Below are 25,807 nucleotides of genomic sequence, written 5' to 3'. Positions count from 1 at the left end.
GAATGACACGACAGTATCTTATTTGCATAAAATGTTGATTTCAAAATAATTGAGTAATGGAACTTTGGATCATAAATTATTGAATTTAAAAGTATTTGTGAAGGAAGCATTACCATGAATTTTTTTTCTCTTCTTACCATTTTAAGGATACTCTTGTTAGTATGAAGTGGGACCCAACAGGTCATATTCTTATGACATGTGCCAAAGAAGAAAATGTGAAACTCTGGGGGCCTATTTCAGGATGCTGGCGTTGTCTACATTCACTCTGCCATCCATCTATTGTAAATGGCATTGCTTGGTGCAGCCTCCCAGGGAAAGGATCCAAATTGCATTTACTGATGGCTACGTATGTTGTAATTTGTGTGTGTGTGTGTTTATCTTAATTTTTATATTAGTGTAGACTGTTCCTTGCATTAAATATGGCTTCTTGGTAGTCTTAAATGGCTTATTGCCTGTTACTACTCTTCTAATATGTAATACTGTAAGATCATCTTGGACAAATGAAGAACAGTTTTCCAGGGTGGACCTTGCTATGCTATCTCCTTAACTGGGTGTGATGTTGCTAGAATATCGATTCTGTTTGTATTTCTTGTAAAAGGATTAGAGCATACATATTATAAATAATTTAAAAAATAATATTGTAGTAGTTTTGTCAGGTCTTAATTAATTGCTATTTGAAAATATGTTTATTTCTGCATATTGACATGGTTTTTTGTGATTTTTAAAATATTTTAATTTTTAAAATTTATTTTTGTGATTTTTTTTTTTTTTTCTTTAAGTGGCTGTCAGAGTGGCTTAGTATGTGTTTGGCGTATTCCACAAGATATCACACAGACAAGTGTGACTAGTTCAGAAGGATGGTGGGACCAGGAATCCAGTTGCCAGGTAAATGTTCTGGTGCATTTGAAACTCTCTTTTGAAAGCATAGATGCTGTATGTTATCAAAGTAATCCTCCGTTGATTACTGACATACTCAATATTTAGTATCCAAAAGGGCAAGATCCATAGGGAAACATGAACAATTGTCATACTTTGTGTGTTTTCTGAATTAGTTTTAATTTTTGAAGTCAGTGCAGCATGTTTGCTTGTTAAAATGAGATATTCAAGAAATAATGAGTGGCGATCACTTAATGGTACTGGATATACTGGACACTACAGATAGAGAAGTCCAATGTTTAGTCTTCAGTACAGTTAAATAGCACTGCAGGAGCACCCCTATCCAACCAGAGTACCTCGTGCTGATACCAGAATTCCACCTGTGAAGAATAATTCCTTTACCTTAAACAGAGGTTACACCTTCAGATAGATGCTTACAGAGCCATCTAGAAGCTGGGAGTTGGAGGTGTGGAGAAGCTTAAAACAAACAGAAAACCTAGAAGCATGCATGCTTCCTATAAAGGACACAGCTGCCACAGACTTGATTGTCACCCTCCAGAAATGAGAATATTGTTAACGGACTGTCTTTTTTTCTTTTTTTTTTCTGATAGAAGTAAAAAAATCCAGTGATTTAAGTAAAATCTCTCAATATTAAACCTTGGCACCTGATTTAAAATTCTTTAAAACACCAGTCAAATGGCCTCCCTGAGCTAACAGTTTGCACCCTCTATTACTTTGTCCTTTGCTCATGATGCAAATACCCCTGGAAGAAATATGCCTTATGTCATCTTTGGGTAAATAAGTACATCTGGTATCATACTGCATCATAACTAGAAGGAAAAAGGAGCATAAGTGAGGGCGAAAGTGGTTAAGAGGGAGAACTAAGTAGCTCACTAATGGAAGGAAAATATCACATAAGTGGAGGTGGAAGCACTAGAGATAAATCTGATTTGCTCTTTGTGCTAGAGAGTAGCCCTTTGCACAGGCCTTACCTATCTCACTTCCAAAACCTGCACAGCAAACATGAAAATAAATACCATGTAGCAGATAGCCGTAGGCCAACAAAAAGAAGTACCTGGGTAATAGAGAACCAATATGTGCAGTTCATGAATTTTAGGAGCTAAAAATGGAAATTACATAAAGCTAAATTTAAAAATTAAGACATTCATTAAAAAGCAGAACTTAGGGGCACCTGTGTGGCTCAGTGGGTTAAAGCCTCTGCCTTCAGCTCAGGTCATGATGTTGGCGTCCTGGGATCGAGCCCCACATCAGGCTCTCTGCTCGGCGGGGAGCCTGCCTCTCTGCCTGCTTGTGATCTCTGTCTGTCAAATAAATAAATAAAATCTTAAAAAAAAAAAAAAAGCAGAAGTTAGAATTTTTCTATCTCTGAGGAATAATTAAAACCTAGAAATGTAATTTTTGCCAGTTTGAAGAATAGGAAATTCACTTGAAAGTGTTCAAAAAAAGATGAAACTCAGCTTCAAAGGAGCAAAGGCGAACCAGGTTGATATTATATTCTCAAGCTAAACCTTAGAAGAGAGTTATCATTTCCTCCTCCCCAATTTTATGCTAAATTAAAAAATATAAAATTTTTAAGAATGAATTCTAAATCTTGAATCTTTAAATTTGTTTTAATTTCAATATGTGTTAAAAATAAAAATGAATTACAGGATGGATATAGGAAATCAACCGGAGCCAAGTGTGTTTATCAGCTGCGGGGACACATCACCCCTGTCCGGACTGTTGCCTTTAGTTCCGATGGCTTGGCGCTCGTGTCTGGTGGACTAGGTGGCCTCATGAATATTTGGTCTTTAAGGGTAAGAATATAGATGTTATTTTTTTCTTAATTAACTTATATTTGATAAAATTTAACTCAACTAATCTTAGGAATATTTTGTGTACTAATATTTTTCAATACTGAAGAAACTGTTTTCAAAATTCTCCATCCCTTAATCTTTCTTACTGATAGAGTTTCAAAGTCATCTAGAAAAGACCCGGGAAAATTGGATAGTAACTATGTAATTGGACATTGCCAAATTTAGCCGGTGTAGATTTTAGAATATGTTTTTGTGAATGTGAAGTATAAATTTAAAATGTAAATAAGAACTGGGGCGCCTGGGTGGCTCAGTGGGTTAAGCATCCAACTTTTGACTCAGGTCATGATCTTGGGGTTGTGAGATTGAGCCCTGAGCTGGGCTCTGTGCTCAGTGGGGAGTCTGACTGGGATTCTTTCCCTTTCCTTCCCCACCTGCTCATGCCTCTACCCACCACCCCAACTCGCTCTTGTGCACATGCTCTCTTGCTCTCAAAATAAATAAGTCTTTAAAAAATAAATAACTAAATAAAGACTAAGTTTAAGTGATTGTACTGATATAAATACATCTCATTTTAGGATGGCTCTGTCTTACAAACTGTTGTGATAGGCTCTGGAGCTATTCAGACCACAGTATGGATTCCAGATGTCGGGGTAGCTGCTTGCTCAAATAGATCAAAGGTAATTTTACAATTACACTAAATTCTAGGGTACCTCTATAAGGTACCCTGGAATTGTAGTCTAAGCAGCCCACTTTATGTAGAAGAGGGGAAAATCGATATCCAGAAATATTATTACCTGCCCAGAATAATACAACTATTTAGTGACAGAAGGAAAACTAGAACCCAGGCCTCCTGATTATAACCTAGTACTCTTCCTACTGTACCCTAGACTTTGGTGAAAATGTTTAATTATTGAACAACTTATTTTCCACTGGATGTTATAAAGTGGATTTTTACTTCCTGCCATGATTCGAGATAGCACTAAACTGTCTCAAAAGAGTTTTTTCTAAAAAGGCGGACCAACGACATTTAACTCAAGTATACAAAATGTTTCTTGGCTTTGAAATGTAATATTCTAGTAAAACAAAACAAAACAAAAAAGAAAACAATAGTGGCCCCTACTGTGAAGTTAATTTTGGCATGACATTATTTCCTGCAGTCTTGTTCTTCATACCCTTAATGAAGTAGCCAGTGTACTACTTTAATTTACATTTTATTAGTTAAAAGATCTTTAAATTGAGCAATAAACCTGCATGAACAGGCATCCTAGAAGTTGAATATAGAATAAGAGCCAGGGCAGTGGTAGGCTGCCAGTCAGAGAAGTGCTGCTTCTCTTGCAGATGTGTTCCTCTGCAGGCAGAGCACTCCTTCCTCTGCTGCCCTGTGTTTTGTCAGGCTTTTGAAATATCCTAAATACCCTGTCCTCCAAGTTCTGTGAAATAGTAATGAATTCACATGTCTCTTTAAGGAGAGTCAGCAAAATGCAAGGTAGCTCACAAATTTTATGGTTACTTCTTACTCACTTGTTTTTACATAGACAAAATTTAGGCTGTTTTGAAGGTAATAGGTATTAAAGGTACAGCGTAAAATGTCCAAAAAATAAAAATGTTCAGTGCAATAACAGAAGGAATTTCAGAAATGAATGGTAATAGAATTCTCTCTGTGTTATCTTTTACTTAAACAAATGTATCATGTGTCATGATTCATTTTCCATTAGGATGTTTTGGTCGTGAATTGTACATCAGAGTGGGCTGCTGCCAATCACGTTTTAGCAACATGTAGGACAGCATTGAAACAGCAAGGTGTTTTGGGATTAAACATGGCTCCTTGCATGAGAGCGTTTCTGGAGCGGCTACCTGTGATGCTTCAGGAGCAGTATGCCTATGAAAAGGTAACTGAGGACATTCACTGCCACAGAGCTATAGGGGACTGCTGCACCGGAATTTGAATTGCAGCTTTGAATTTATTCCTCAAGAGCATAAAGTCTGAGAAAAATGAGTGGTGCTATTGGGCAGAATCAAATAAAGTTAAATCATGTCTAAAATGGTTGTTCAGAGGGTGCCTGGGCAGCTCAGTTGGTTAAGCCACTGCTTATGGCTCAGGTCATGATCCCAGAGTCCTAGAGATCGAGCCCCATGTCATGATCCCAGAGTCCTAGAGATCGAGCCCCACATTGGGCTCTCTGCTCAGCAGGGGGCCTGCTTCTCTTTTTGCCTCTGCCTGCCACTCTCCCTGCTTGTGCTATCTATCTTTCTCTCTCTCTGACAAATAAATAAATAAAATCTTTTTAAAACTAATTAATTAATTAAAAAATGGTTGTTCAGTAATCCTCAGCCTGCTTTTACTTTATTTTAGTAGGAGTAAAATTTTAAAATAATTCTCAAATCTGTATAGTGTTTGCGTAATTTTTTGCTCAGATTACTTATTCACTCCAGAACTTCTTACAGTACATGTGCTGTGGAGTATCATCTTCCCTTTTCTTACCCATGAATCTATTTTTGTGTGGTTTTGCCATCCTGAAAGTGGGAGGTGCAGGGGTGGATATGGGTGTCAGAGTGAACATTCCCTGTTTATCGGGTGAACATTCCCTGTTTATCGGGTGAATCCGTGTGGAAAGTCTAGTGGAAGAGCTAAGGCTGAACTGAGTAGAGTCCTTCCATACTAGAATGAGGAATAAGGGAATTTGGACCTGTACCCCAGGCTGTGATACTGTGTAGTCATTCTTCTAGTACTCACTAGTGCTGCCCCTAGGCAGAGCTCTTTGGGTTATTTTTCTTCCATTTTTGGCCAAGGTACATTAATACAATTAGCTGTTACTCCATCTGGATAACTTTACTGATGTATTTGCCCAGGTTGTTTTTTTCTGAATCACCTAGCGTCTCATGTAGTTGCTCTGCCACAGTTAGGTAGAGATTCTCTTGTAAAGGAGGAAATGTGAGAAGGGAGCAGGTCGTTGTGGTTTAGTTACTTTCTGCTGCTGCTGCTTCTTTTTCTTCTTCTTCTTCTTCTTATGCATGAAAAATTGTAGTGAAAATATACAGCTAAATGCATGTGATGTCCTGGATTGGATCCTGGAGCAGAAAAGGGGCATTAGTGGGAAAACCAAATAAAGTTCTGTGGTTTAGTTGGTGTTATAGCCAATATTAATTTCTTGGTTATATAAGATGTTATGAAGGATTTACAAGAATTCTCTGTACTATCTGTGTAACTCTCTGTATATCTAAAACTATTTCAAAGTAAAAGTCATTTAAAAAATTTTTTTTGGGACACCTGGGTGGCTCAGTTGGTTAAGCGGCTGCCTTCAGCTCAGGTCATGATCCCAGCATCCTGGGATCGAGTCCCGCATTGGGCTCTTTGCTCAGCAGGGAGTCTGCTTCTCTCTCTGTCTCTTCCTGCCACTCTGTTCGCATGTGCTCGCGCGCTCTCTCTCTCTCTGACAAATAAATAAATAAAATCTTTAAAAAAAAAATATTTTTTTGTTTTTTTAAATTCCATTTAGTGAATATACAGAGTAATAATAGTTTCAGATATAAGAAAAGAGTAAACTTAAAAAATACAGTTATAGTATTTCAGAATACAGTAGGTTAATTTATAATATTTGGTACAGGCTCTTCAATTTGACCTTCTTGTATTTCCTCTTAGCCTCATGTGGTTTGTGGTGATCAGCTTGTTCATAGCCCCTACATGCAATGTCTGGCTTCCCTCGCTGTGGGACTGCATCTGGATCAGCTGTTATGTAACCCTCCAGTGCCACCACACCACCAGAGCTGCCTCCCCGACCCAGCATCCTGGAATCCAAACGAGTGGGCTTGGTTAGAATGTTTCTCAACCACCATAAAGGCTGCTGAAGCCCTGACCAATGGAGCACAGTTTCCAGAATCTTTTACTGTTCCTGATCTAGAGCCTGTTCCAGAGGATGAACTTCTATTCCTAATGGTAAGCCATGATAGGAGCTGCTGCTGTCTGCAGCTCAGATTGTATCTTGGGTGTTTAGCAAGTAGCAGACCTTCAGTGAGTATTTCGAAGCTTGGATAGCTAGAAGCCTGCCCTTAGATAAACTTGATGTATTTTGCTTTCAGGTGATCAGCCACTTTCAGTCTTATGGCAGCCCCCTGTGGTGACAAAGATTGTTTATACGAGAACTGTGGAGCTCCCATAAACTTGTTGGCTTTCCGTGACATAGTCCCATATTTTCTTCCCTTTTGTCCCTAAGTTCCTTGTTTGGTACCTGACTTATACATATTTTGACATCTTTTCCTGGGTCATCTGGGGGGGGTTATTTCACATATAGATTCTAAATTATTTGACACTTTGATCATGTTTTAATCACCATAAAATGAGAATATAGAAGAGCATTCCAGTTGTCATTTCTTTGATTGTATTTGGGAATGTCCAGATGTAGAAAGTGTGATGTAGATGAGATGCCTGTGTGGACAGAGCAGGCCAGTGCTTGATCTAACAACCAATTTAGTTAAGATTTACATATACAAACATTTGAATACAAAGATACAGATACAAAACAAATATGAATGGAGGGAAATTAGTTATAAAATATAATTTCACGTAAAAAAATTTTTTAGGTTTTATTTATTTTTTGAAGGTTTTATTTATCTGAGAGAGAGAGAAACAAAGATAGAAGGAGCACGAGCAGGGAGGAGAGGGAGAAGCAGCCTTCTTGCTGAGCAGGGAGCCCGACCCCGGCAGAATACAGTTTTAATTAAGAAGTGTCCTTCTGGAGCACCTGGGTGGCTTAGTCATTTAAGCGTCTACGTTTGACTCTGGGTCATGGGCTCAGGGTCCTGGAATCGAGGCCCGCATCGGGCTCCCTGCTCAATGAGGAGTCTGCTTCTCCCTCTCCCTCTACCCAACCCCGCCACTTGCACTCTCTCATGTACTCTCGCTCTTAAATAAATAAATAAAATCTTAAAAAATAAATAGCTATGTCCTTCTGAGCCTATTTGCTCCAAATCTGTCATTTTCTAGATGAGGAAATTGAAGCCTAGAAAGATGAATTGACCTGCCTGTTGCTATATAGTGAGTTCACGGAGATGGTACCTCCTGCACATGACCTTGTACCTGTTGGTGCTCAGAAAACCTAAGTGGTTAATTTTGAATCACCAGTGTGATTGTGATAGTGATAGTTGATCATAAAGTGTTTATGATAAAGGGAAATATTAATAATGCATAGTCGTTTGGCATGATTATAAAACTCTCTTAATTTTTTATAGTATTATAAAATTTTCTTATAGGATTTACTAGGTTCTTTTATGAAAAGAAGACTTAGTTGTTAATTAATAACATAAATCTTGGGGCACTTGGGTAACTTGGTCCATTAAATATCCAGCTTTTGATCTCAGCTCAGGTCTTAATCTCAGGGTCTTGAGTTCAGGCCCCATGTTGGAGGGGCTACTTTTTTTCCCCCTAAAAAACCAGATAAGTCTTGGGGCACCTGGGTGGCTTAGTGGGTTAAGCCTCTGCCTTTGGCTCAGGTCATGGTCTCAGTGTCCTGGGATCGACCCCTGCATCGGGCTCTCTGCTTGGCAGGGAGCCTGCTTCCCTCCTCTCTCTGCCTGCCTCTTTGCCTCCTTGTGATCTCTCTCTGTCAAATAAATAAATAAAATCTTTAAAAATTAAAAAAAAAATCTTGATAACCAAGATTCATCCTGGTGTTTGTTGTGTCTTACAGGATAACAGTAAATGGATTAATGGCATGGATGAACAAATTATGTCTTGGGCAACTTCCAGACCTGAGGTCAGTGAAGATAACTACCTATAGTTCTCATTAAATCTTCTGATACTAAATGCTCGTTTGTTTGTAACCTGGTGTCTCTTAGAGGCTAGCTCATGTTTGTTTGAATGAATGGTTGAATCTAATTTTGAGATGATTATGGTTTTTTTAGGACTGGCATCTGGGAGGTAAATGTGATGTCTACCTGTGGGGTGCTGGCAGGCATGGACAGTTGGCAGAAGCGGGAAGAAATGTAATGGTCCCCGCAGCAGCTCCCTCATTCTCACAGGCCCAACAGGTAACTGACAGGGTAAAGAAGGGAGGAAGAAACTTGAGAACTCTAACAATTCTGATTTCCTTGTTGTCAGGTTATGTGTATCCATTGTGGGGAATAACTAAACAAAGTCATGATGTATACCTTCTAAATGAAAGCTTCTAGGGTTTTTAATCAGCCTTAAATTTTGTTAATAAGTTTTTAAATTTTTTCTTGCTTCCAAGTGTAATGAATTAACATCATGATTAAGCTTGCCTGGTACATATTTATAGAAGTTAACACACTCCTAATTATTGATTCTGTTTTGTGGTTATTAACTTACAAGAGTCTTTATCTAGATTTCATCGACTCCCTTCTCCTCTTCTAATAATCGTGGTAGCATATTTCCAAACCCTTTCTCAGGCCACTGCTTTCTCTTCCATTCTTCTCTGCCTTAGTAAGTTCCAGGATGCACTACTCTTTCTTGTGTATATCCCCTCAGCTTTCTGCCTCTTGATGGATTTCTAGCCAGTCTTAAATGTTTCTCCTCACCCTTTCCTCTTTTTTTGTTTTGTTGTTAATGTTATTATTTAAACTCTGTGGGACGCCTGGGTAGTTCAGTCAGTTAAGCGTCTGCCTCTGGCTCAGGCCATGATCACAGAGTCCTGGGTTTGAGTTCTGCATCGGGCTCCCTGCTTCTTCTTCTGTCTGCCACTCCCCCTGTTCTCTCTCTCTTGACAAATAATCTTTTAAAAAAATAAATAAGTAAATAAACTCTACACAATTGCAGCACCTGGGTGGGGCACTTAAGTGTCCAGCTCTTGATTTCAGCTCTGGTCATGGTCTCAGGGTTGTGACATTGAGCCCTATGTTGGACTCCACACTCAGTGAAGAGTTTGCTCCATATTCTCTCCTCCTCTTTCTCTGAACATCTTCAAAATAAATAGATAAACTGCACAATAGGCTGAAATCCCTGAAGATAAGATAGTTCTAAATGATTTTAAATAGTTCAGTGCACCTCATACATCTTTGTTAAGTAGTTTTATAATAATCAAGAGCTTGTAGGAACCCCATACTTAATATCAACCCATCCTCTTTAGTGAGAGGATAGAAGAATTAAAGGTATCCTAGGTATGCATAGAATCATTTTAAGTGAGATTTTAAATTTTAAATCATTTAAGTAAAGCTATATGATAAAAGATAATTTGTTTGTGTGTTTTTATACTAGGTGATATGTGGTCAGAATTGTACCTTTGTCATCCAGGCCAATGGCACAGTGTTGGCTTGTGGGGAAGGAAGTTATGGCAGATTGGGACAAGGAAATTCAGATGACCTTCATGTGCTGACAGTTATTTCAGCCCTACAAGGTAAAATTATCCTGTTAAAAGCTGATCAGAAACTATGGCCTAACTATAGGAATGTTAACTTATGTTGGAACTCATCTCAAACCTTTGCTAGGTAAAGTCAGGGTTTTCACTTCTTTATATTCTCATTTAGGATATACAGCCTGATTTCCACATTTTAAGCTGTGTTATTTTTGCAAGCTATTTATCATGGCAGTGCTAGAATTCAGTGTTATAAATAACTATTTTAAGACCTATTGAAAATTTTAAACAAATTCTTAAAAATTGTAGAACGGTAAGTTAGGCAACCACTAATAGCAGTAATAATCATGCATGTGTTTCCTAAAAAGTAAAAACCAATTTATATGGAAATCTGCAGATGTACCAAAGACTTTACAGGGCATCTCAGCCAGCGTTCTCTGACTGGGAAGAAGACTACATCTGGAGAATCCACTGCAGGAGCTCCTGGCTTGTTTCTTAACGTCAACTTTAGTGACTCCAAAGCTCTCAAAGAGAGCAAAGAGGGGTTTTTTAAGTAAAAACGTACAAGTAATGATGTGTTTAGAACCAATTCCGAAACAGTTCTGAGTTCTCTTGAGATCTCTTCCTCCCAGAGCACAGCACTGGGGATGGGATTGCAGGGCTCCTATCTAGAACTACTGCATCCAGCCTCTAGGACCTTGCACAAGCCAGACTAAACTTCTTTGTGACTCAGTTAACCCATTTGTAAATTGGTGATGATAATATCTGCCTCATATGTTCTCTGTGAAAGTAAAAAAGGAGACCTTCCAGGTAAAGCATTTCTAGGAGTGGTTAGAACATAGGCCTTGGTGACTAAAACTGTTCCCGTCAACCCTCCTTTTCTTCCTCGTTATCATTTTATGTGACAGCTCCCAGTTTACTAGGTTATGGCTTCAAATTTGCTTTAAAATTAAAGACACTGTTTTTCTTTTTGTAGTAAAGAGTTTTTTCCATGTTAAGAGTATTCTGTAGCAGCTCCAGGTGAAGAGTTTTACCATCCAGTGACGCTTGTTGGTTTTCTGCTCTGTTCCAGGATTTGTGGTGACCCAGCTGGTGACTTCTTGTGGTTCTGATGGGCACTCAATGGCCCTGACTGAAAGTGGAGAGGTCTTTAGCTGGGGAGATGGTGATTATGGTAAACTCGGCCATGGGAACAGCGACAGACAGCGGCGCCCCAGGCAGATCGAGGCCTTACAAGGAGAAGAAGTGGTGCAGGTCAGACAGGATGTGGATCAGTTTGCCTTTGAAGATAAACATACTAGTTGTTGAATAGTGTTCTCAAATTTAGTTAATGGGAAATAATAGTAAAAATGTATTTTGAGTTATTACAAGAGATCCACTGTTTTTGGCTGTTCATCCTTGAATTTATTAGAAGTTTGAATGGATTTTGGTAATAAGACAGACTCCCTTTTCCTGAGCTAACTGGTTGGCCCAAGCTGGGCCCAAGCATACTTCAGGTGCTTGGAAGAAACACAATAGGCTTTAGCTCCTGCTCTGTAGTCCTTGATACAGTGATAGGTTGAATGCAGAGCTTAACATTTATCATTATTGTTACAAGTGTTGAGTTCATGTCCATATTCTGGAAAATTGACTAGTGATCTCGGATGATAATTATAAAATTGCATAGCACCAGAGAGATCACAGAGGATTTCCCCATTTACTCTCGCATGTGGTTTAGGTCATCTGTACACAGCTAAAGCATAGCAGCAGTTCTTCTCAGGTAGGCTGGTTAGCTTGGTCTTCCTGAGGATGATGAGAACGTCAGGCTTAGGGAAGCAGGAAGCCCACTTGGGCAGGTAGAACATACTGGTCTTGAAGGTGCTGAGTTGTCAGTGAAGTTTATTACCATATTAATGACCAAAAATGACTGATTTTGTTCTTTCTTGGTGTACCCTCTTCTTAAATTTTTTTCTTCTCCTTGGTTCTGTCTGTAGATGTCTTGTGGCTTCAAGCACTCAGCAGTGGTAACTTCAGACGGCAAACTGTTCACTTTTGGCAATGGTGACTACGGTCGATTGGGTCTTGGAAACACCTCTAACAAAAAACTTCCAGAGAGAGTGACTGCACTGGAGGGATATCAGATTGGACAGGCATGGAATAAATCAATAATATATTTCATCTGCCCATAGTTTCTTTTTCCTCTATTATACTAAGACACTGTCCTTTAAATAAGACTAAAATCATCAGTTGTGCTTAAGCTCATGTACATTTTGTTTGGCCTACTTGATCATTTTTTGTGATTTTTTTTTTCCAATATGAAAATTCCTATTTCAAGTTACATTTGACAAATGAAAGCATTAATTCAGGATGCAAATATTTTACAACCCCTTCCATAATACAACTTGATATAAAACCTTTGAACCATACAAATTTTTGTGACTGCTGTCTGGTAGTCTGGAAGTAGATGTCTGAATTGCGGCATCATTGGTACTGCTGCTCTGAAGTAGTACTTATCCTGTATACGTTGAGATCACCTCTTAATAAGGAGATGTTTTTATCATATCCTGTGTCACTCCTTAGGCTGTCTCTGATGTATTTTTTGACTCATTGCATACCTTTCCTTTTTTATGCCCTCCAATTCTAAGTTAGCCACAGATAGTTGAAGGATTTCACGTCAAAGAAAAAAGTTATTTTCTTGTTTGTGGACATTAGCAATTTTTTCTTATTGGCGCATTTTTTTAACATATGCAGAAGGCCCTTGAAATTAAAATGAAAATATATGTAGCCAAGTTTTTCACTGAAATGGGAAAAACCATATACCAGAAACAGGTATATGGTTTAGGTGCTCTGACTGAATACGCTGTTCTTTCTTTAGGTAGCATGTGGCTTAAACCACACTTTGGCAGTATCAGCGGATGGCTCCATGGTGTGGGCTTTTGGAGATGGGGACTATGGAAAACTTGGCTTAGGAAATTCCACTGCAAAATCTTCCCCTCAGGTCAGTATCATCTTTATTCTAGGGTTTTAGACAGTGTGGTATTCATCTATGTCAGTGCCTCTTTTTAGTTGGAAAAATTTATAATTTTAGTAATTGATAATGAAGTTCTGTTGCTTACTTTTAAATGCCCAGCATTCTAGATCTTGATTTTAAATAAGCCATTAATTGCTAAACTGGATGTAAAAACTGTGCATGGATAAGCCTTTGTCCCCATATACAGACTGAACAGTGTAGGACTATCTCCTGTGTAGAGAAGAAATAGTTATAGACATATCTCCAGGGTGCCTGAGGGAGGGAACCTTGAACAATCTTTTATATCCTTGTGCTTGCATCTGCCATTTTAGCTGATTATTACGCCTAATTTGTACAGATATGTGCCTCTGTTTAAAAAATAATAAAAAGGGGCACCTGGGTGGCTCAGTGGATTAAGCCGCTGCCTTCAGCTCAGGTCATGATCTCAGGGTCCTGGGATCGAGTCCCGCATCGGGCTCTCTGCTCAGCGGGGAGCCTGCTTCCTCCTCTCTCTCTGCCTACTTGTGATCTCTCTCTGTTGAATAAATAAATAAAATCTTTAAAAAATAATAATAATAATAATAAAAAGGAAATATAGGAAATAATAAATAAGTTAGAAACTAATATTCACATTACAGAAGGTTTCTTGGCTCTGCAGAAGACTGTCTTTGCAGTTCTTTCCGTGTATTTTCCTAACACACTTAACAAGCAGCTTGATTTACAAATATTTAATGTATATTCAACTCCAGATACCCTATTATAAATAATCTGTACTATTTTGATAACTAGACTGGTGAATATTTAGCTATGGATGTGGAAAGCCAGGAAACCATCTCTGGGGCACATACAAAGCAGTTATTATCACCTCTGAAAGTAAAAAAGTCTAACTGGTCTTACATGGTCTAAAAAGTCTTACATGGTCTCCTAGTATTGTTTAAAAGGCTCCAGGATTCTCTCTGGTCTCTGTTGCACAGAGCAGTGATTCCACTCACATGAGGTCCTGGGGGTTTTAGTCAAATGCCCCTCCCCAACACCCCCACCACAATAAATTCAGGTAATTTATAGAGCAATATGAGAAAATAACATTTAGGAGTGTGGATTTGAGTAGAAACACTTAGGTGACAAGTATTATTTGTATTAGAAGTTAGTCCTTGAGTTTATACATGCTATAACAATTCAATTCAATTCAGTCAAGGCAATTTCAAAAGTGTTTTTATTTTCCTTTTTAAAGTATGTGCCTTACACTTTTATTTTGCAGAAAGTTGATGTCCTTTGTGGAATTGGAATAAAAAAGGTTGCTTGTGGAACTCAGTTTTCTGTTGCATTGACCAAAGATGGTCATGTGTATACCTTTGGTCAAGGTAAGGCATTTTCTAGGCATTACATTGTTTATTTTGTATATACATGTATTATATAAACATTTGCCTTCCAGTTTTAGAGAAAAGTGCTGTAAATAGTTTTTTGTTGTTGTTCTGGGTGATGAATGGCCACTATGACCTTCATTCACTAGCTACTTTCCTCTTTTTTCATGAACTCTGTCATAAGGACAAACTCTCCTCCCCACTGATGGCCTTTCTTGCCCAAGCCCTTGTTCTTGCTAGAAGAGTCCCTGCCAAAGCCCTTCCCCTCCTCCTTTCTGCTGCCTACAACTGTGCTGCCATAAGTACTCCTCTGGACCCTATCTAATTCCCCAGCCCTTCTAGGGAATGGAGGTTTGGATCTTGGGAATTCATAGGCATTCAGGTTCAGATCTTGAGTGCATTCCTAACCCAAGCATCCACAGTGTGATTCCCTGGTAGTATATTCACCTTTTTAAGTAGAACTTCTTAGCAAGTTGTAGTGACTGAGAAGTGTGTAGGGCAGGTATGAGGAAGGGGAAGAAATAAGTCATGAGTAAAGTTTCTAGTCTTGGAAGAATAATGATGTCACTAACTGAGAACAGGGAGCTGGTTTTGGGGAACTAGTTAAGGGACTTCGTTTTGGTCCTATTGAATTGGAGCTATATACCCTAGATGTATGTGTGGAGATGTCTAGCAAGTTATTGGGGATTTGGATCTGGAATTCCAAAGAGATTGGTTATAGAGATTTAGATTTGCATAATGTTAGTATTTAAAACCATGTTAATAGGCCCTAAGAAACTCAGGGAGAGAGTGTAGAATAAAAAATAAGTGCATAGAACTCTGAGGGTGTGAGTAGAAGGCCGGTAAGCACAGAAAGAGGACTCAGGGGAATTGGCTTTGAAAGGAGTGGTGAGAGAGGTCACCAGTGAGCCAGGGTAGTACAGAGTCTCTGCAGGATAGGAGGCACTGAGGCCAGGTCAGTAAAAGGTTATGTGGGGTTCTCGGGGTCAGAGCCTTAGAAGAGGCTCCTGCCATAGGCAGTTAGGAGCTACTCATGGCTTTTGAGAATATAGCGTCAGTGCAGTAGTGAGAGTAGGTAGGAGAAGGTAGGTGAGAGAAGGTAGACTGCAGAAGGTGGCCATGCCAAACAGTTCTAGAGGCCATGGGGCAAGAGCCCCTGTGGGGCTGGCCTGTAATTTCTAGAAGTTTGGCAACAAAGGTGAAGGGAGAAGTTGGCTAGAAGTTTGAGGACAAGAGAAGTTGGCTAGAAGTTTGAGGACAAGAGAAGTTGAGTGATGTCTTTTCTTAGAATGTAAGAACCATAGAGTCTTTCTTAACTATGTGCCATCCTCTCAAATAGGAGGATACTGGTTTGAAATAAGCTGTCTCAAGACACTCAAACCAAGTGTCTCTTGATTTGAAATAAGCTGCTAATTTTAGATTTATTTATTTTATGAATAAGGAGCCCGTGACACTTTGCAAAGGTACTGTTTCAGATTTCATTCACTTAGGATCTAGTACACCTTACCAGAATGGCAGCTTTTACCATCATGAATTAAATGTGTCATTGCCATTCCACTAGAAGAGTTAAATGACTCATTAGAAAACAAAAGGACTGTTGTGTCCCATCCATAAGTTTCTTCTTACTGTTTTCTTAGATCGCTTGATAGGCTTGCCAGAGGGGCGTGCTCGCAATCACAATCGACCACAGCAGATCCCTGTCCTGGCTGGAGTGATTATCGAAGATGTGGCGGTTGGAGCTGAGCACACACTTGCTTTGGCATCAACTGGAGATGTATATGCCTGGGGGAGCAATTCAGAAGGGCAGGTAAATATTTATCTTGCTTGTCCTCTCATATTCTAGAATTCTGACAGCGTCCCTCATTTGTGGAAGGGATAAGCTAGGAAACCCTAGGATTTAACCACAATGCCTCATACACATCACTTTGCCATGGGACAGATTGATTTGTGAGCGCAGTTTTTCGTGTCTCTCTCAATTGTGGCAAAAGTAAGAATTATACCATGGTTTTTGTTTTTGTTTTTGTTTTTTTATTTTATTTATTTATTTTTAAAGATTTTATTTATTTATCAAAGGGAGGGGAGAGCGAGCACAGGCAGACAGAATGGCAGGCAGAGGCAGAGGGAGAAGCAGGCTCCCTGCTCAGCAAGGAGCCCGATGCGGGACTCGATCCCAGGACGCTGGGATCATGACCTGAGCCGAAGGCAGCTGCTTAACCAACTGAGCCACCCAGGCGTCCCTATACCATGGTTTTTTAAAAAATCTGATGGTATAGCAAAGTGATTAAGGGAATTACCTGAGTATATGTGTGTGTCTGCACTCATTAAAAACCGGCACATAGTAAGCAGCACTTTAGAGGTATTTGCTACTATCATCATCGTTTTTAATGTAATCTGTGAGATTAATTAACTGTAGTCTGTGAGATTAGGCCCTGGAGCATCAGTTGATCTGCAACATGGAAAGAATGAAACGACAATACTTTTATATTTAATAATAGAACATAGTACCGTACATAGTATGTTGTAGATAGGATATTTGTGTTTGTGCAGGAAATCTTTCTACAGAAGAATAAACTGAGCCTCTGAGAGGTTGAGAAAGATTTAAGAATTTGATGTGTTCAGCCTACCCTATATCTGAAGGAGGGAGGGATTTGGGTGGGAAATGTCTGGGATGCCTGTGGCTACAGTGGGTTTCAGCCCTCCAGATGCAGAGCCACATCCCCTTCCTCCATAAATCCTCTCTGGGTCTGTCTGCCCATTGAGCCAGAGACCCTCAAGTTCAAGGTCTCTATTGTTACTCCTGGTAGCCTCAGTTTGACTCTGTGGTCACCTCATCATTGTTTTAACAGATGGGGAAGCTGCTCATCCTTGTAGTTGCACATGGTCTTGATGAGAAGATAGTAGCTGCTGAAGATGCCTTAGGGAGGTCATTGGCAGGGACTTGACATGATCCTCCCTAATGACGTTGAGGTGCTTAGCCGCTCAAACACTGGGTATTCCACTCGTACCCTAAGAACAGAGATCTGGAGATGAAAATCTCCTTCTCTGTATGCTTTTATAATTGTTTATTGTTACCCTGGCCGACCATGTTAGAAGAAAATCTGTGTTTTAAAATAAAAGTTCTATAGATGATTCTGTTACTTTTTTAACTTTCTAAGAATTATTTCCTCTTTAGAATTGGAAGCCAAGGATGTGTTCCATCATTAAGACTTCACTCTAGCTTTGGAATGGCCTTATTGCAGCCAAGTTTTTAGGAGATAGTCTGAGCTATGAGGACTATTCCGATTGAGAAAATCAGAATTAATTTCATTTTGATGCTGTTGCTTGGTATAGATATTTATTTCTATCTGCCTACCACCTAAGGCAGATTGCATCATCTTGACTTCCTTGCTTCCTCTTTTTAATTGACTCTTTGTTTTTGTAATGTATTCCCAGCTTGGCTTAGGCCACACCAACCACGTTCGAGAACCAACCCTGGTAACAGTTTTGCAAGGGAAAAACGTTCGGCAGATCTCAGCTGGCCGCTGCCACAGTGCTGCCTGGACAGCGCCCCCTGTCCCTCCAAGAGCACCGGGTGAGAGATGCGATATTCATAGTCCTGCAGCTTCTCTTTCAGAGCTTCTCTTTCAGTGGTCCCCAGCCGTGCTGTCTGCTTGCTGCTTTCCCACTGCACCCAGGCATCATGCTGAGACCACCAGGCCCCCCAACAACCAAGCCTTCTTGGTGCTCCGAGCACTGTAAATCCTTTCATAGCAGGTGATTCTCCTGCAGACTTCATCACAAAGCACTTCCTCTCTGCACCCCCAAAAGAAGAAAACATATCACTTTGGCAAGCAAAAATACATAATTTTAGAGCAGCAACTAAGTATTTTTTCATGCACAGAAGAAGTGGTGAATCATAGTTTTCTAAGGCCTGGTATTAGGAGTAAAGATTCAAAGGTCTGAGACCAGTTGTCAGATTCTTCACTGCAGTTAACCATTTGAAACATGATGTTGTCTGTGCGTTGGCACAGCAAAAAAAAAAAGAAGTAGAAGAAGACGACGAAGAAAATGTTGCCATTTTACTCCAGCATGTAATAGGACTGATAGGCAGTTTCTACTTTTTTGTTCATTATGCAGTCCCAGAACTACAGAAAGATATAAAGGGGTGCCTGGGTGGCTCAGTCAGTTAAAGTGTCTGCCTTTGGGTCAGATAGTGATCCCAGGGTTCCTGAATTGAGCCCCACATCTGGCTTCCTGTTCAGCAGGGAGTCTGCTTCTCCCTCTGCCTCTCTCCTTCGCTTGTGCTCTCTTCTCTCTCTCTCTCACTCTCTCTCTGAAATAAATAAAATCTCTTAAAAAAAAAAGGATATAAAGAAAATAAAATGTGTATTTATGTGTTTCACCTTCTGCTGAGTACTCTCCAGATTGGATCCATCTTCCATTCCCCGCAAGTGTGGGGCATTTATCATTCCTTACCCATCTCTTTTCATTTGGGCTGTTTCTCTGCCAGGCCCTTAAGCCCTTTCTTTATACTACTCTCTGGTATGTCAGGAACTAGAGTTTCCTTGAAGTAACCTTGTGCCTAGGAATTCAGCATTCTCTTCCCTTTTTGCTGACTTCTGCTTTTAAGTCCTTGGAGAAGACTCACTGTAGAGATTTTTTTTTCTTTTAAATACTCTTAGGGAGCAAATGAGGACTACCAAGTAGATTCCAAACAAGCAAGAGATGTTTTCTGATTAGTAGAGTCCAGAATGAGCAGTGCTGCTCACCCATGGTCAATTTTGATACTCAGAGTCCTCTTCATCTCACAGAGATCTCACTCCCACTTCAGGAGAGAGGCTCTGCAGTGTGGTGGTTAAAGGTCCAGACTCTGGAGCCAAGTTGCCTAGGTTGAATCCTCGATGCTTTACTTAACAAGCTGTGTGATCTTAAGACTCCATTTCCTTATCTGTAAAATGGGGTGATAATAGCCCCTGTTGTAAAGAGCTATAGAAGTAAATGAAAAATTGGTGTGATGCACTTAAAATAGTGCTCAGCACATAGAAATACTTAATAAATGTTAGCTTTTGTTGACAGTATTAATGAAATCAATTGGAAGTAAAATAAATGGAATTGAGCTGTGCAAATCTTTATTTACATGAAACTCAAATAAGGCAAGTGTTGGTTTACTCTAGATGTTTTTAATAAGAGGGGAACCATGAATACAGTCTATGCTTCTACAGAGATCTTACTCTCACAGTACGAAGCTTTCATGAATCATGCACCCATAGCTTTCATTCCATCATGGTCACTTTCTGTCAGATCCCTAAGGAAGTGTGGGAGGTGACTGCTGAGTTGCCCATTCCCATTTTCCAGAATTGCCTACCTGGTCCTGGCTCACAGCTTACGTTTTATGAAGATGGCAGCTATCAAATACAAAAGGAAGAATTTGGGATTTGTTTTTGTTTTTGTTTTTTTTTTAGATTTTATTTATTCATTTGAAAAAGAGAACATGAGAGAGACAACATGAGTGGCGGGGAGGGACAGAGAGAGAAGCAGGCTTCCCACTGAGCAGGGAGCCTATTATGGGGGTTGATCCCAGAACCCTAGGATCATGACCTGAACTGAAGGCAGACGCTTAATGGGTTCAGCCATCTAGGTGCCCCTGTTTTTGTTCTTTTGTGAAGGAACTGTTTAAGTCCCATAGTTAAATGGGAAACTAAAGGGGAAAAAAAGTTTCCATAATGATAAATAAAACAAGATATCTTTAAAAATAACACATGTGCATTAAAGCATAAAGATGAGTTGATGGAGAGAGGAATTGATAAACACGTGATGAAGCAAATACAGGCAAATATTAAGTCTAGAATTTAGGTGGTGGAATGAATGTTCATTGTATACTTATCTCAACCTCTCTGTTTGAAAATTTTCAAAATACTGAAAGTGAAAGCAGTACATTCTCCTTTATAAGCATCTGCTTGCTTTCATGGCAGGTGTGTCTGTACCTCTGCAGCTGGGCCTGCCCAACACAGTGCCCCCCCAGTATGGGGCGCTCCGGGAGGTGAGCATCCACACCGCGAGGGCCCGGCTCCGGCTGCTCTACCACTTCTCTGACCTCATGTACTCTTCTTGGAGGCTCCTGAACCTCAGCCCTAACAACCAGGTAACATGTTGGGTTGGGAGCACTGCCCGTGCTTACCAGGTCCCTGGGGTATTCTCCCATGGCTAATGCTTTTTGCTCTCAGCTCCCAAGAGAGGTAGAAAAGGCACCAGTTCCGTTTCCATTTTACTGCTGGTTTAGGGATAGACCAGATACTGCTAATTGTGCTGCTGGACACAGGAGTCTTCCTTTTATGTATTGGTCTTTCTGGAGCTCAAGGAAATACGAATGGCAAAGCACATATTTTCTGTAAAGTCCAATATGTGATTTCTATATGTAGGCACACACAGGTGTGTCACCCTACTGTCACAGTGACTCTGTAAATGAGTCTGACACATTGCAGAGACTTCCTGATCGCCTCACAGATGAGCTTTCTGGGTCCCACTGGGGGAGAAAGTAAATGCAGCTGATTGACTGTCTTTATAGAACAGTCTAGTAATTTAGGAAGAAAGCAAGCTGGCTGTGTTTGCTTGTGTAATGTGTCAGCATGCCTGCCAAAATGTGTTTTGGTTGTAAAACTGTTAGAAATCCTTGGGTAACCCATCACAGGACATGTGAGAGATTTGACAGATCATTGTTAGAAACAGGTAATCAGCCAGGCAGCAGAATACTGTGCAACACTGAACAGAAGGTTAAAAAAAACTGTTTGTAAATTAGCAGGAGAAATGTTGGTGATAAAGAGTTAAGTGAGAAAAGCAGCAGAGTATCACATAAACAGTGTGTTGTCAATAATGGGAGGAGTGTCTCTCCACACACGTAGAAGAGAGCTGGAGGGAGACCGATGAGAGTGACTGTGGAGGTTGCGGGGATTCAGTGTGTACACGTGTGTGTGTCCTTTTCTGTATTTTCCAAGTTTTAGAAAATAATCATTGTATATTTTATCAGAAAAACATATTTTTTAAAAACTATCAATAGTTACTGCTATCCAGGTTTATGCTTTTAAACCAAAAAATTATGTTCTGAAAGTGAAAAGTGTTCTTTCTAGGAAGCCTTGAATTGTACCATCTGTGATAAGCTCTCTCTCTCTGTTACAGAGCAGTACATCTCATTATAATGCTGGCACATGGGGCATCGTACAGGGACAGCTTCGGCCTCTGTTAGCCCCAAGAGTCTATACCCTCCCGATGGTGCGCTCCATAGGAAAAACCATGGTTCAAGGCAAAAACTATGGACCTCAAATTACTGTAAAGAGGATATCAACCAGGTTAGCATATGTGTGTATGTTTCACTAGCTAGCCAGCACTTTTTTAGATGAATGTGATTCCTGACTAATCTGTGAGCTCCCGCTTCCTGGGTTGTAAACTAAGAGAGTAACGGTGCTTACCTAGTTCCCAGTGTGGCCACAGTGGGCCTAGCCCGCTGCTCAGCTATTATTAAACTAGTGTGTTCATCCCCGATGGGAAGTTTGGGGGGAAGTGGTAGTTTGGGGGGAAGTTAGAGTTGTGTTTCATTCTGCTTTCCCTTTCTTTTTGAAGAGGGCGGAAGTGTAAGCCCATCTTTGTCCAAATAGCAAGACAAGTTGTTAAACTGAATGCATCAGACCTCCGTCTGCCCTCACGAGCGTGGAAGGTGAAGCTGGTTGGAGAAGGGGCTGATGACGCTGGGGGAGTGTTTGATGACACGATCACAGAGATGTGCCAGGTATATTCACGCGGTATCCCCTTGCTGAGTCATTTGTTCAGATGGTGGCTGTCCTACCATTTCCAGTGCCTACTGTCTCATACGTTCTTATGAATGTCGCAAGGGTGCATTTGTGAGCCTTACGTAAAAATCATGCTGTTAATGATAAATAAGTGAATTACAGCAAGGGTTTGAGGCATCTGTGTGAAGATACCTTACTGAGTAAATGTCAGTGCCTGACTCTACTAGTGACTCACAGTCCTGCTCTAATGCAGGCAGAAGAAATAGTAATGACACATATTTACATTTATGTAATGGACAAATCCAGGACCACCCATGTGCCCTGATTAATTCTGGTGCTTTTAGAATGAAGTAGAACTGTCAGGCTCTAGTGGAATTAGAAAAACAAATACTAAGAGTTTGGACGAGCTCTTATTTTGATATCTGAAGTGGCAAGTTTGCTTCCAGGTCAACTGTGACCCTTCCCTCTTTGCCTAGTAGCAGAATTTTTCTGATAAATTCTGTGACTAAAACAACTTTTAGCTAATATTCGCTGGGTCTGTTTGCTATTGAATATCACTGTACCCTGCTCAGAGATACCCCAGCTCCTGCCCTGGATTGACTTTCTTATCTCAGTTCTGCAAACTACAGGATATTTTCTCCATGGGGGGAATGTTTGTAATTTCATTTTAAGTTAAAACCACAAAAATTATAGAGATAGCTGGTTGGCTGGTTGTCACATAACATTATAAATTCCTCAAAATAATCTCTTTTCAGTATGATCTTTAATGTAATTAGTTGTTCTCTTGATGCATTTGATTGTCATTTCTCAAAAAACTGTTCTTTCTTTTACAGGAACTTGAAACTGGTATTGTTGACCTTCTTATACCCTCTCCCAATGCCACTGCAGAAGTGGGCTACAATCGGGATAGGTGAGGCAGTCATCGAGTGCCTTTTGACTATCTACAATAATAATGATAGCTCACTTACTGAGTGCTTACTGGGGGCCAGGCCCTGCTCGAAGTGCTCTTACATATTATCCCATCGAATCCTCATTAGAACCCAAAGGAGTGGGAACTATTATTACTCCCTTTTCACAGATAAGGAAACTGAAGCGATTCTATCATGACTCTATTATGGAACCAACTCAATGATAATATTGAGGGGTAGGGGAAATCCAGACTTGATAAGGAAAACTGACTTATTTTCTGTTTCTGAAGGCCCACGTGGCCTCCCCACAAAGAATTTTCTGCATCAGAACTCATCAGGAAGATTTGATACGCTGTCAAATCACAGCACTTAGTATTAGCAGTTCTGTGTTATGCCTAAATTTCCCAAGCCTTAAATTTTGGATCCTGCTTCATGGACTTGTAAATGATAAAATGAAATGATTTTAGGAAATAGGGCGTCCTGAAGCAGATAACTCAGGGACAAAAGGACCATTCAGTTGCTCTTTCACAGCTTTTCTGAAAATAATTAAAAATATGGTTCCTGTGCTGTCCAAAAGAGTAGCTACCAGGTACATGTGGCTGTTGGGCACTCAGAATGTGGTTAGAGTTGCTGGAGAACTCCATTAAATTTTATTTAATTAATTTGAGTAGCCACATATGGCAAATGACTATCGCATTGAACAGCACAGGTCTGGATTAATGCTGTAGCTGTCTGATAACTTATTTCCAATAGAAATGAGGTCAGTTTTATTTGAAGAATTTCCTTTAATTTTGCAGGTTTCTTTTTAACCCCTCCGCCTGCCTTGATGAACATTTAATGCAGTTTAAGTTCTTGGGCATTTTAATGGGGGTTGCCATTCGCACAAAGAAGCCTCTGGACCTCCACTTGGCCCCTCTGGTGTGGAAGCAGCTGTGCTGTGTCCCACTCACCCTGGAAGACCTGGAGGAGGTGGATCTGCTCTACGTGCAGACCCTCAACAGCATTCTTCACATTGAAGACAGTGGGATTACCGAGGACAGTTTCCATGAGGTGAATCTTGGCCAGTCCGTGTTCTGCTGGTATTGACCAGAATTTTGCTGTGGGAAACTCAGATCTGGTCTTCACCTTGCTGTTTGACTCACCTTGCTGTGAGCCCTAGTAGCTCACCCACAAAGGTTCAAAAGCCGCTCATGGGCAGAGTTGGCACCAGCACCCAGCTTCGCTTCTTCCTCTTTGGTCTACTCTCTGCCTGCTAGAATGGACAAGCAAGGGAACCCAGTTGGAGAGGGAGGCCTGGGGCGACCAGAGTTCATCGAACCTGGTTTGAGGACAAAGAAATGGTTAACTATAGCCAGATGGGTCAGCACATTCCCTTCTGACCAAGTGGCATGATCAGCTACCTCGATTCCTCATTTTTAATCCTTAAAATTCTTTTTTTTTTTTTTTAAGATTTATTTATTTATATGAGAGCTAGACGGGGAGATGGAGAGCAAACACCAGCAGCAGGGCTAGGAGAGGGAGAAAGAGAATCCCATGCAGACTTGGCACTCAGGGTGGAGCCTGATGCTGGGCTTGATCCTGTGGCCCTGAGCTCAAGACCAGAGCTAAAACCAAGAGTCAGATGCTTAACCAGCTGCTCCACCCTGTCCCTAGAAGTCTTAATGTTGTTACTGTTTTGCTGTATTTGTGTGTAATGTACGGTATTTTTTTAGTAAAAATATTTTTTTTTCCTCTTCTTAGATGATTCCTCTTGATTCTTTTGTTGGCCAGAGTGCTGATGGCAAGATGGTTCCCATAATTCCTGGTGGAAATAGTATCCCACTGACATTTTCCAACAGGAAGGAGTATGTGGAGAGGGCCATTGAATATCGACTTCATGAGATGGACCGACAGGTGAGCTGAAACGTTGGGACATGCATATGAATGTTTACAGTTGTCTTCAAACAAGAGCTTACTGGTTACTGCTGAATTGGGGTATATGAACTACCGTGTCAGTTAATTTGTATCTGCCTTTCAGCCCCTGTTCAGAGACTTTTCAGGCCTTACCTCCGGGTTTCCTGTCTCCTTACTCAAAGCCTTAGGACAGCTCTAAATTGGTCACTGGTTGGATTGAGGCCAGGCTGTCACCCAGGCCTTTACACCTGCCTTCTCACTCAGCCTTCATTTTGTTTGTCTTCATCTCTTATTGTCCCCAACCCAGGGTCTCCCACTCTACTTGGGTCAGTCAGGGCCCATGTGAATAAACCCCTCACACTGGTCTTGCGATCCCATGTGAGTGCCTCTTTCCCAACTCCTGCTGCAGTCCCTTCAGGCCCCAGCTGAAAATGCCTCTCCTCCACAGACCAGCTTTCCTCCAGGTCCATAGCCGGTAGAAATCTTTTTTGTTACTTAGAAATTTCTCAAGATACCATAATACTTCTATGTTGTGGTCTAAGAACTAGACCACAGAGTTTGGATCTTGTTTCTTCAATTAGCTTGTAAGACTTTGAGTGAAGAATGCATTCTATTATATATGTTACATACATGTGTGCTGCATATATTACATAAATATAGTGTGTGTGTGTGTGTGTATCTCCTAAATATTCTTGTTATGTGCTGACATTGTAGTAAGCATTTAATAATAAATGATGAGAATGTGGTGAGTGACCAAAGAAATGAACATTTTGTCCAAAAATGGGGTTTTGGCTATACAGTCCTTAAAAGCCACTTTATAGTACTTTATATGCAGAATGTGCTAGGGTCTTCTTGAGAGCTAGACTGAGGCTCGAAGGCTGTTGAAGTGTGTATGTTCT

The 25,807-nt window shown here is 40.3% G+C and overlaps 1 protein-coding gene across 8 annotated transcripts in view; it reads left to right on the top strand.

The window, feature by feature from the left end:
* Nucleotides 1-25,807, top strand: part of HERC1 (HECT and RLD domain containing E3 ubiquitin protein ligase family member 1) — a 190,806-nt gene that overhangs the window by 159,580 nt on the left and 5,419 nt on the right. For all 8 annotated transcript variants that reach the window (XM_059180736.1, XM_059180734.1, XM_059180731.1 and 5 more), the window contains 21 exons: nucleotides 147-346; nucleotides 780-885; nucleotides 2,547-2,693; nucleotides 3,269-3,370; nucleotides 4,409-4,582; nucleotides 6,334-6,627; nucleotides 8,378-8,443; nucleotides 8,592-8,717; nucleotides 9,901-10,039; nucleotides 11,070-11,251; nucleotides 11,971-12,126; nucleotides 12,852-12,974; nucleotides 14,245-14,347; nucleotides 15,985-16,154; nucleotides 17,780-17,918; nucleotides 20,299-20,468; nucleotides 21,500-21,669; nucleotides 21,941-22,106; nucleotides 22,941-23,017; nucleotides 23,813-24,065; nucleotides 24,756-24,908. In XM_059180736.1, the coding sequence (XP_059036719.1) occupies nucleotides 147-346; nucleotides 780-885; nucleotides 2,547-2,693; nucleotides 3,269-3,370; nucleotides 4,409-4,582; nucleotides 6,334-6,627; nucleotides 8,378-8,443; nucleotides 8,592-8,717; nucleotides 9,901-10,039; nucleotides 11,070-11,251; nucleotides 11,971-12,126; nucleotides 12,852-12,974; nucleotides 14,245-14,347; nucleotides 15,985-16,154; nucleotides 17,780-17,918; nucleotides 20,299-20,468; nucleotides 21,500-21,669; nucleotides 21,941-22,106; nucleotides 22,941-23,017; nucleotides 23,813-24,065; nucleotides 24,756-24,908 (3,216 nt within the window). The remainder of the gene's footprint in view (nucleotides 1-146; nucleotides 347-779; nucleotides 886-2,546; nucleotides 2,694-3,268; nucleotides 3,371-4,408; nucleotides 4,583-6,333; nucleotides 6,628-8,377; nucleotides 8,444-8,591; nucleotides 8,718-9,900; nucleotides 10,040-11,069; nucleotides 11,252-11,970; nucleotides 12,127-12,851; nucleotides 12,975-14,244; nucleotides 14,348-15,984; nucleotides 16,155-17,779; nucleotides 17,919-20,298; nucleotides 20,469-21,499; nucleotides 21,670-21,940; nucleotides 22,107-22,940; nucleotides 23,018-23,812; nucleotides 24,066-24,755; nucleotides 24,909-25,807) is intronic.

The sequence above is a fragment of the Mustela lutreola genome, chromosome 7 (genome assembly GCF_030435805.1).
Source record: "Mustela lutreola isolate mMusLut2 chromosome 7, mMusLut2.pri, whole genome shotgun sequence".
Lineage (NCBI taxonomy): Eukaryota > Metazoa > Chordata > Mammalia > Carnivora > Mustelidae > Mustela > Mustela lutreola.
Note: the sequence above shows the minus strand (reverse complement) of the source record. Positions and strands in the feature narration are given on the sequence as shown.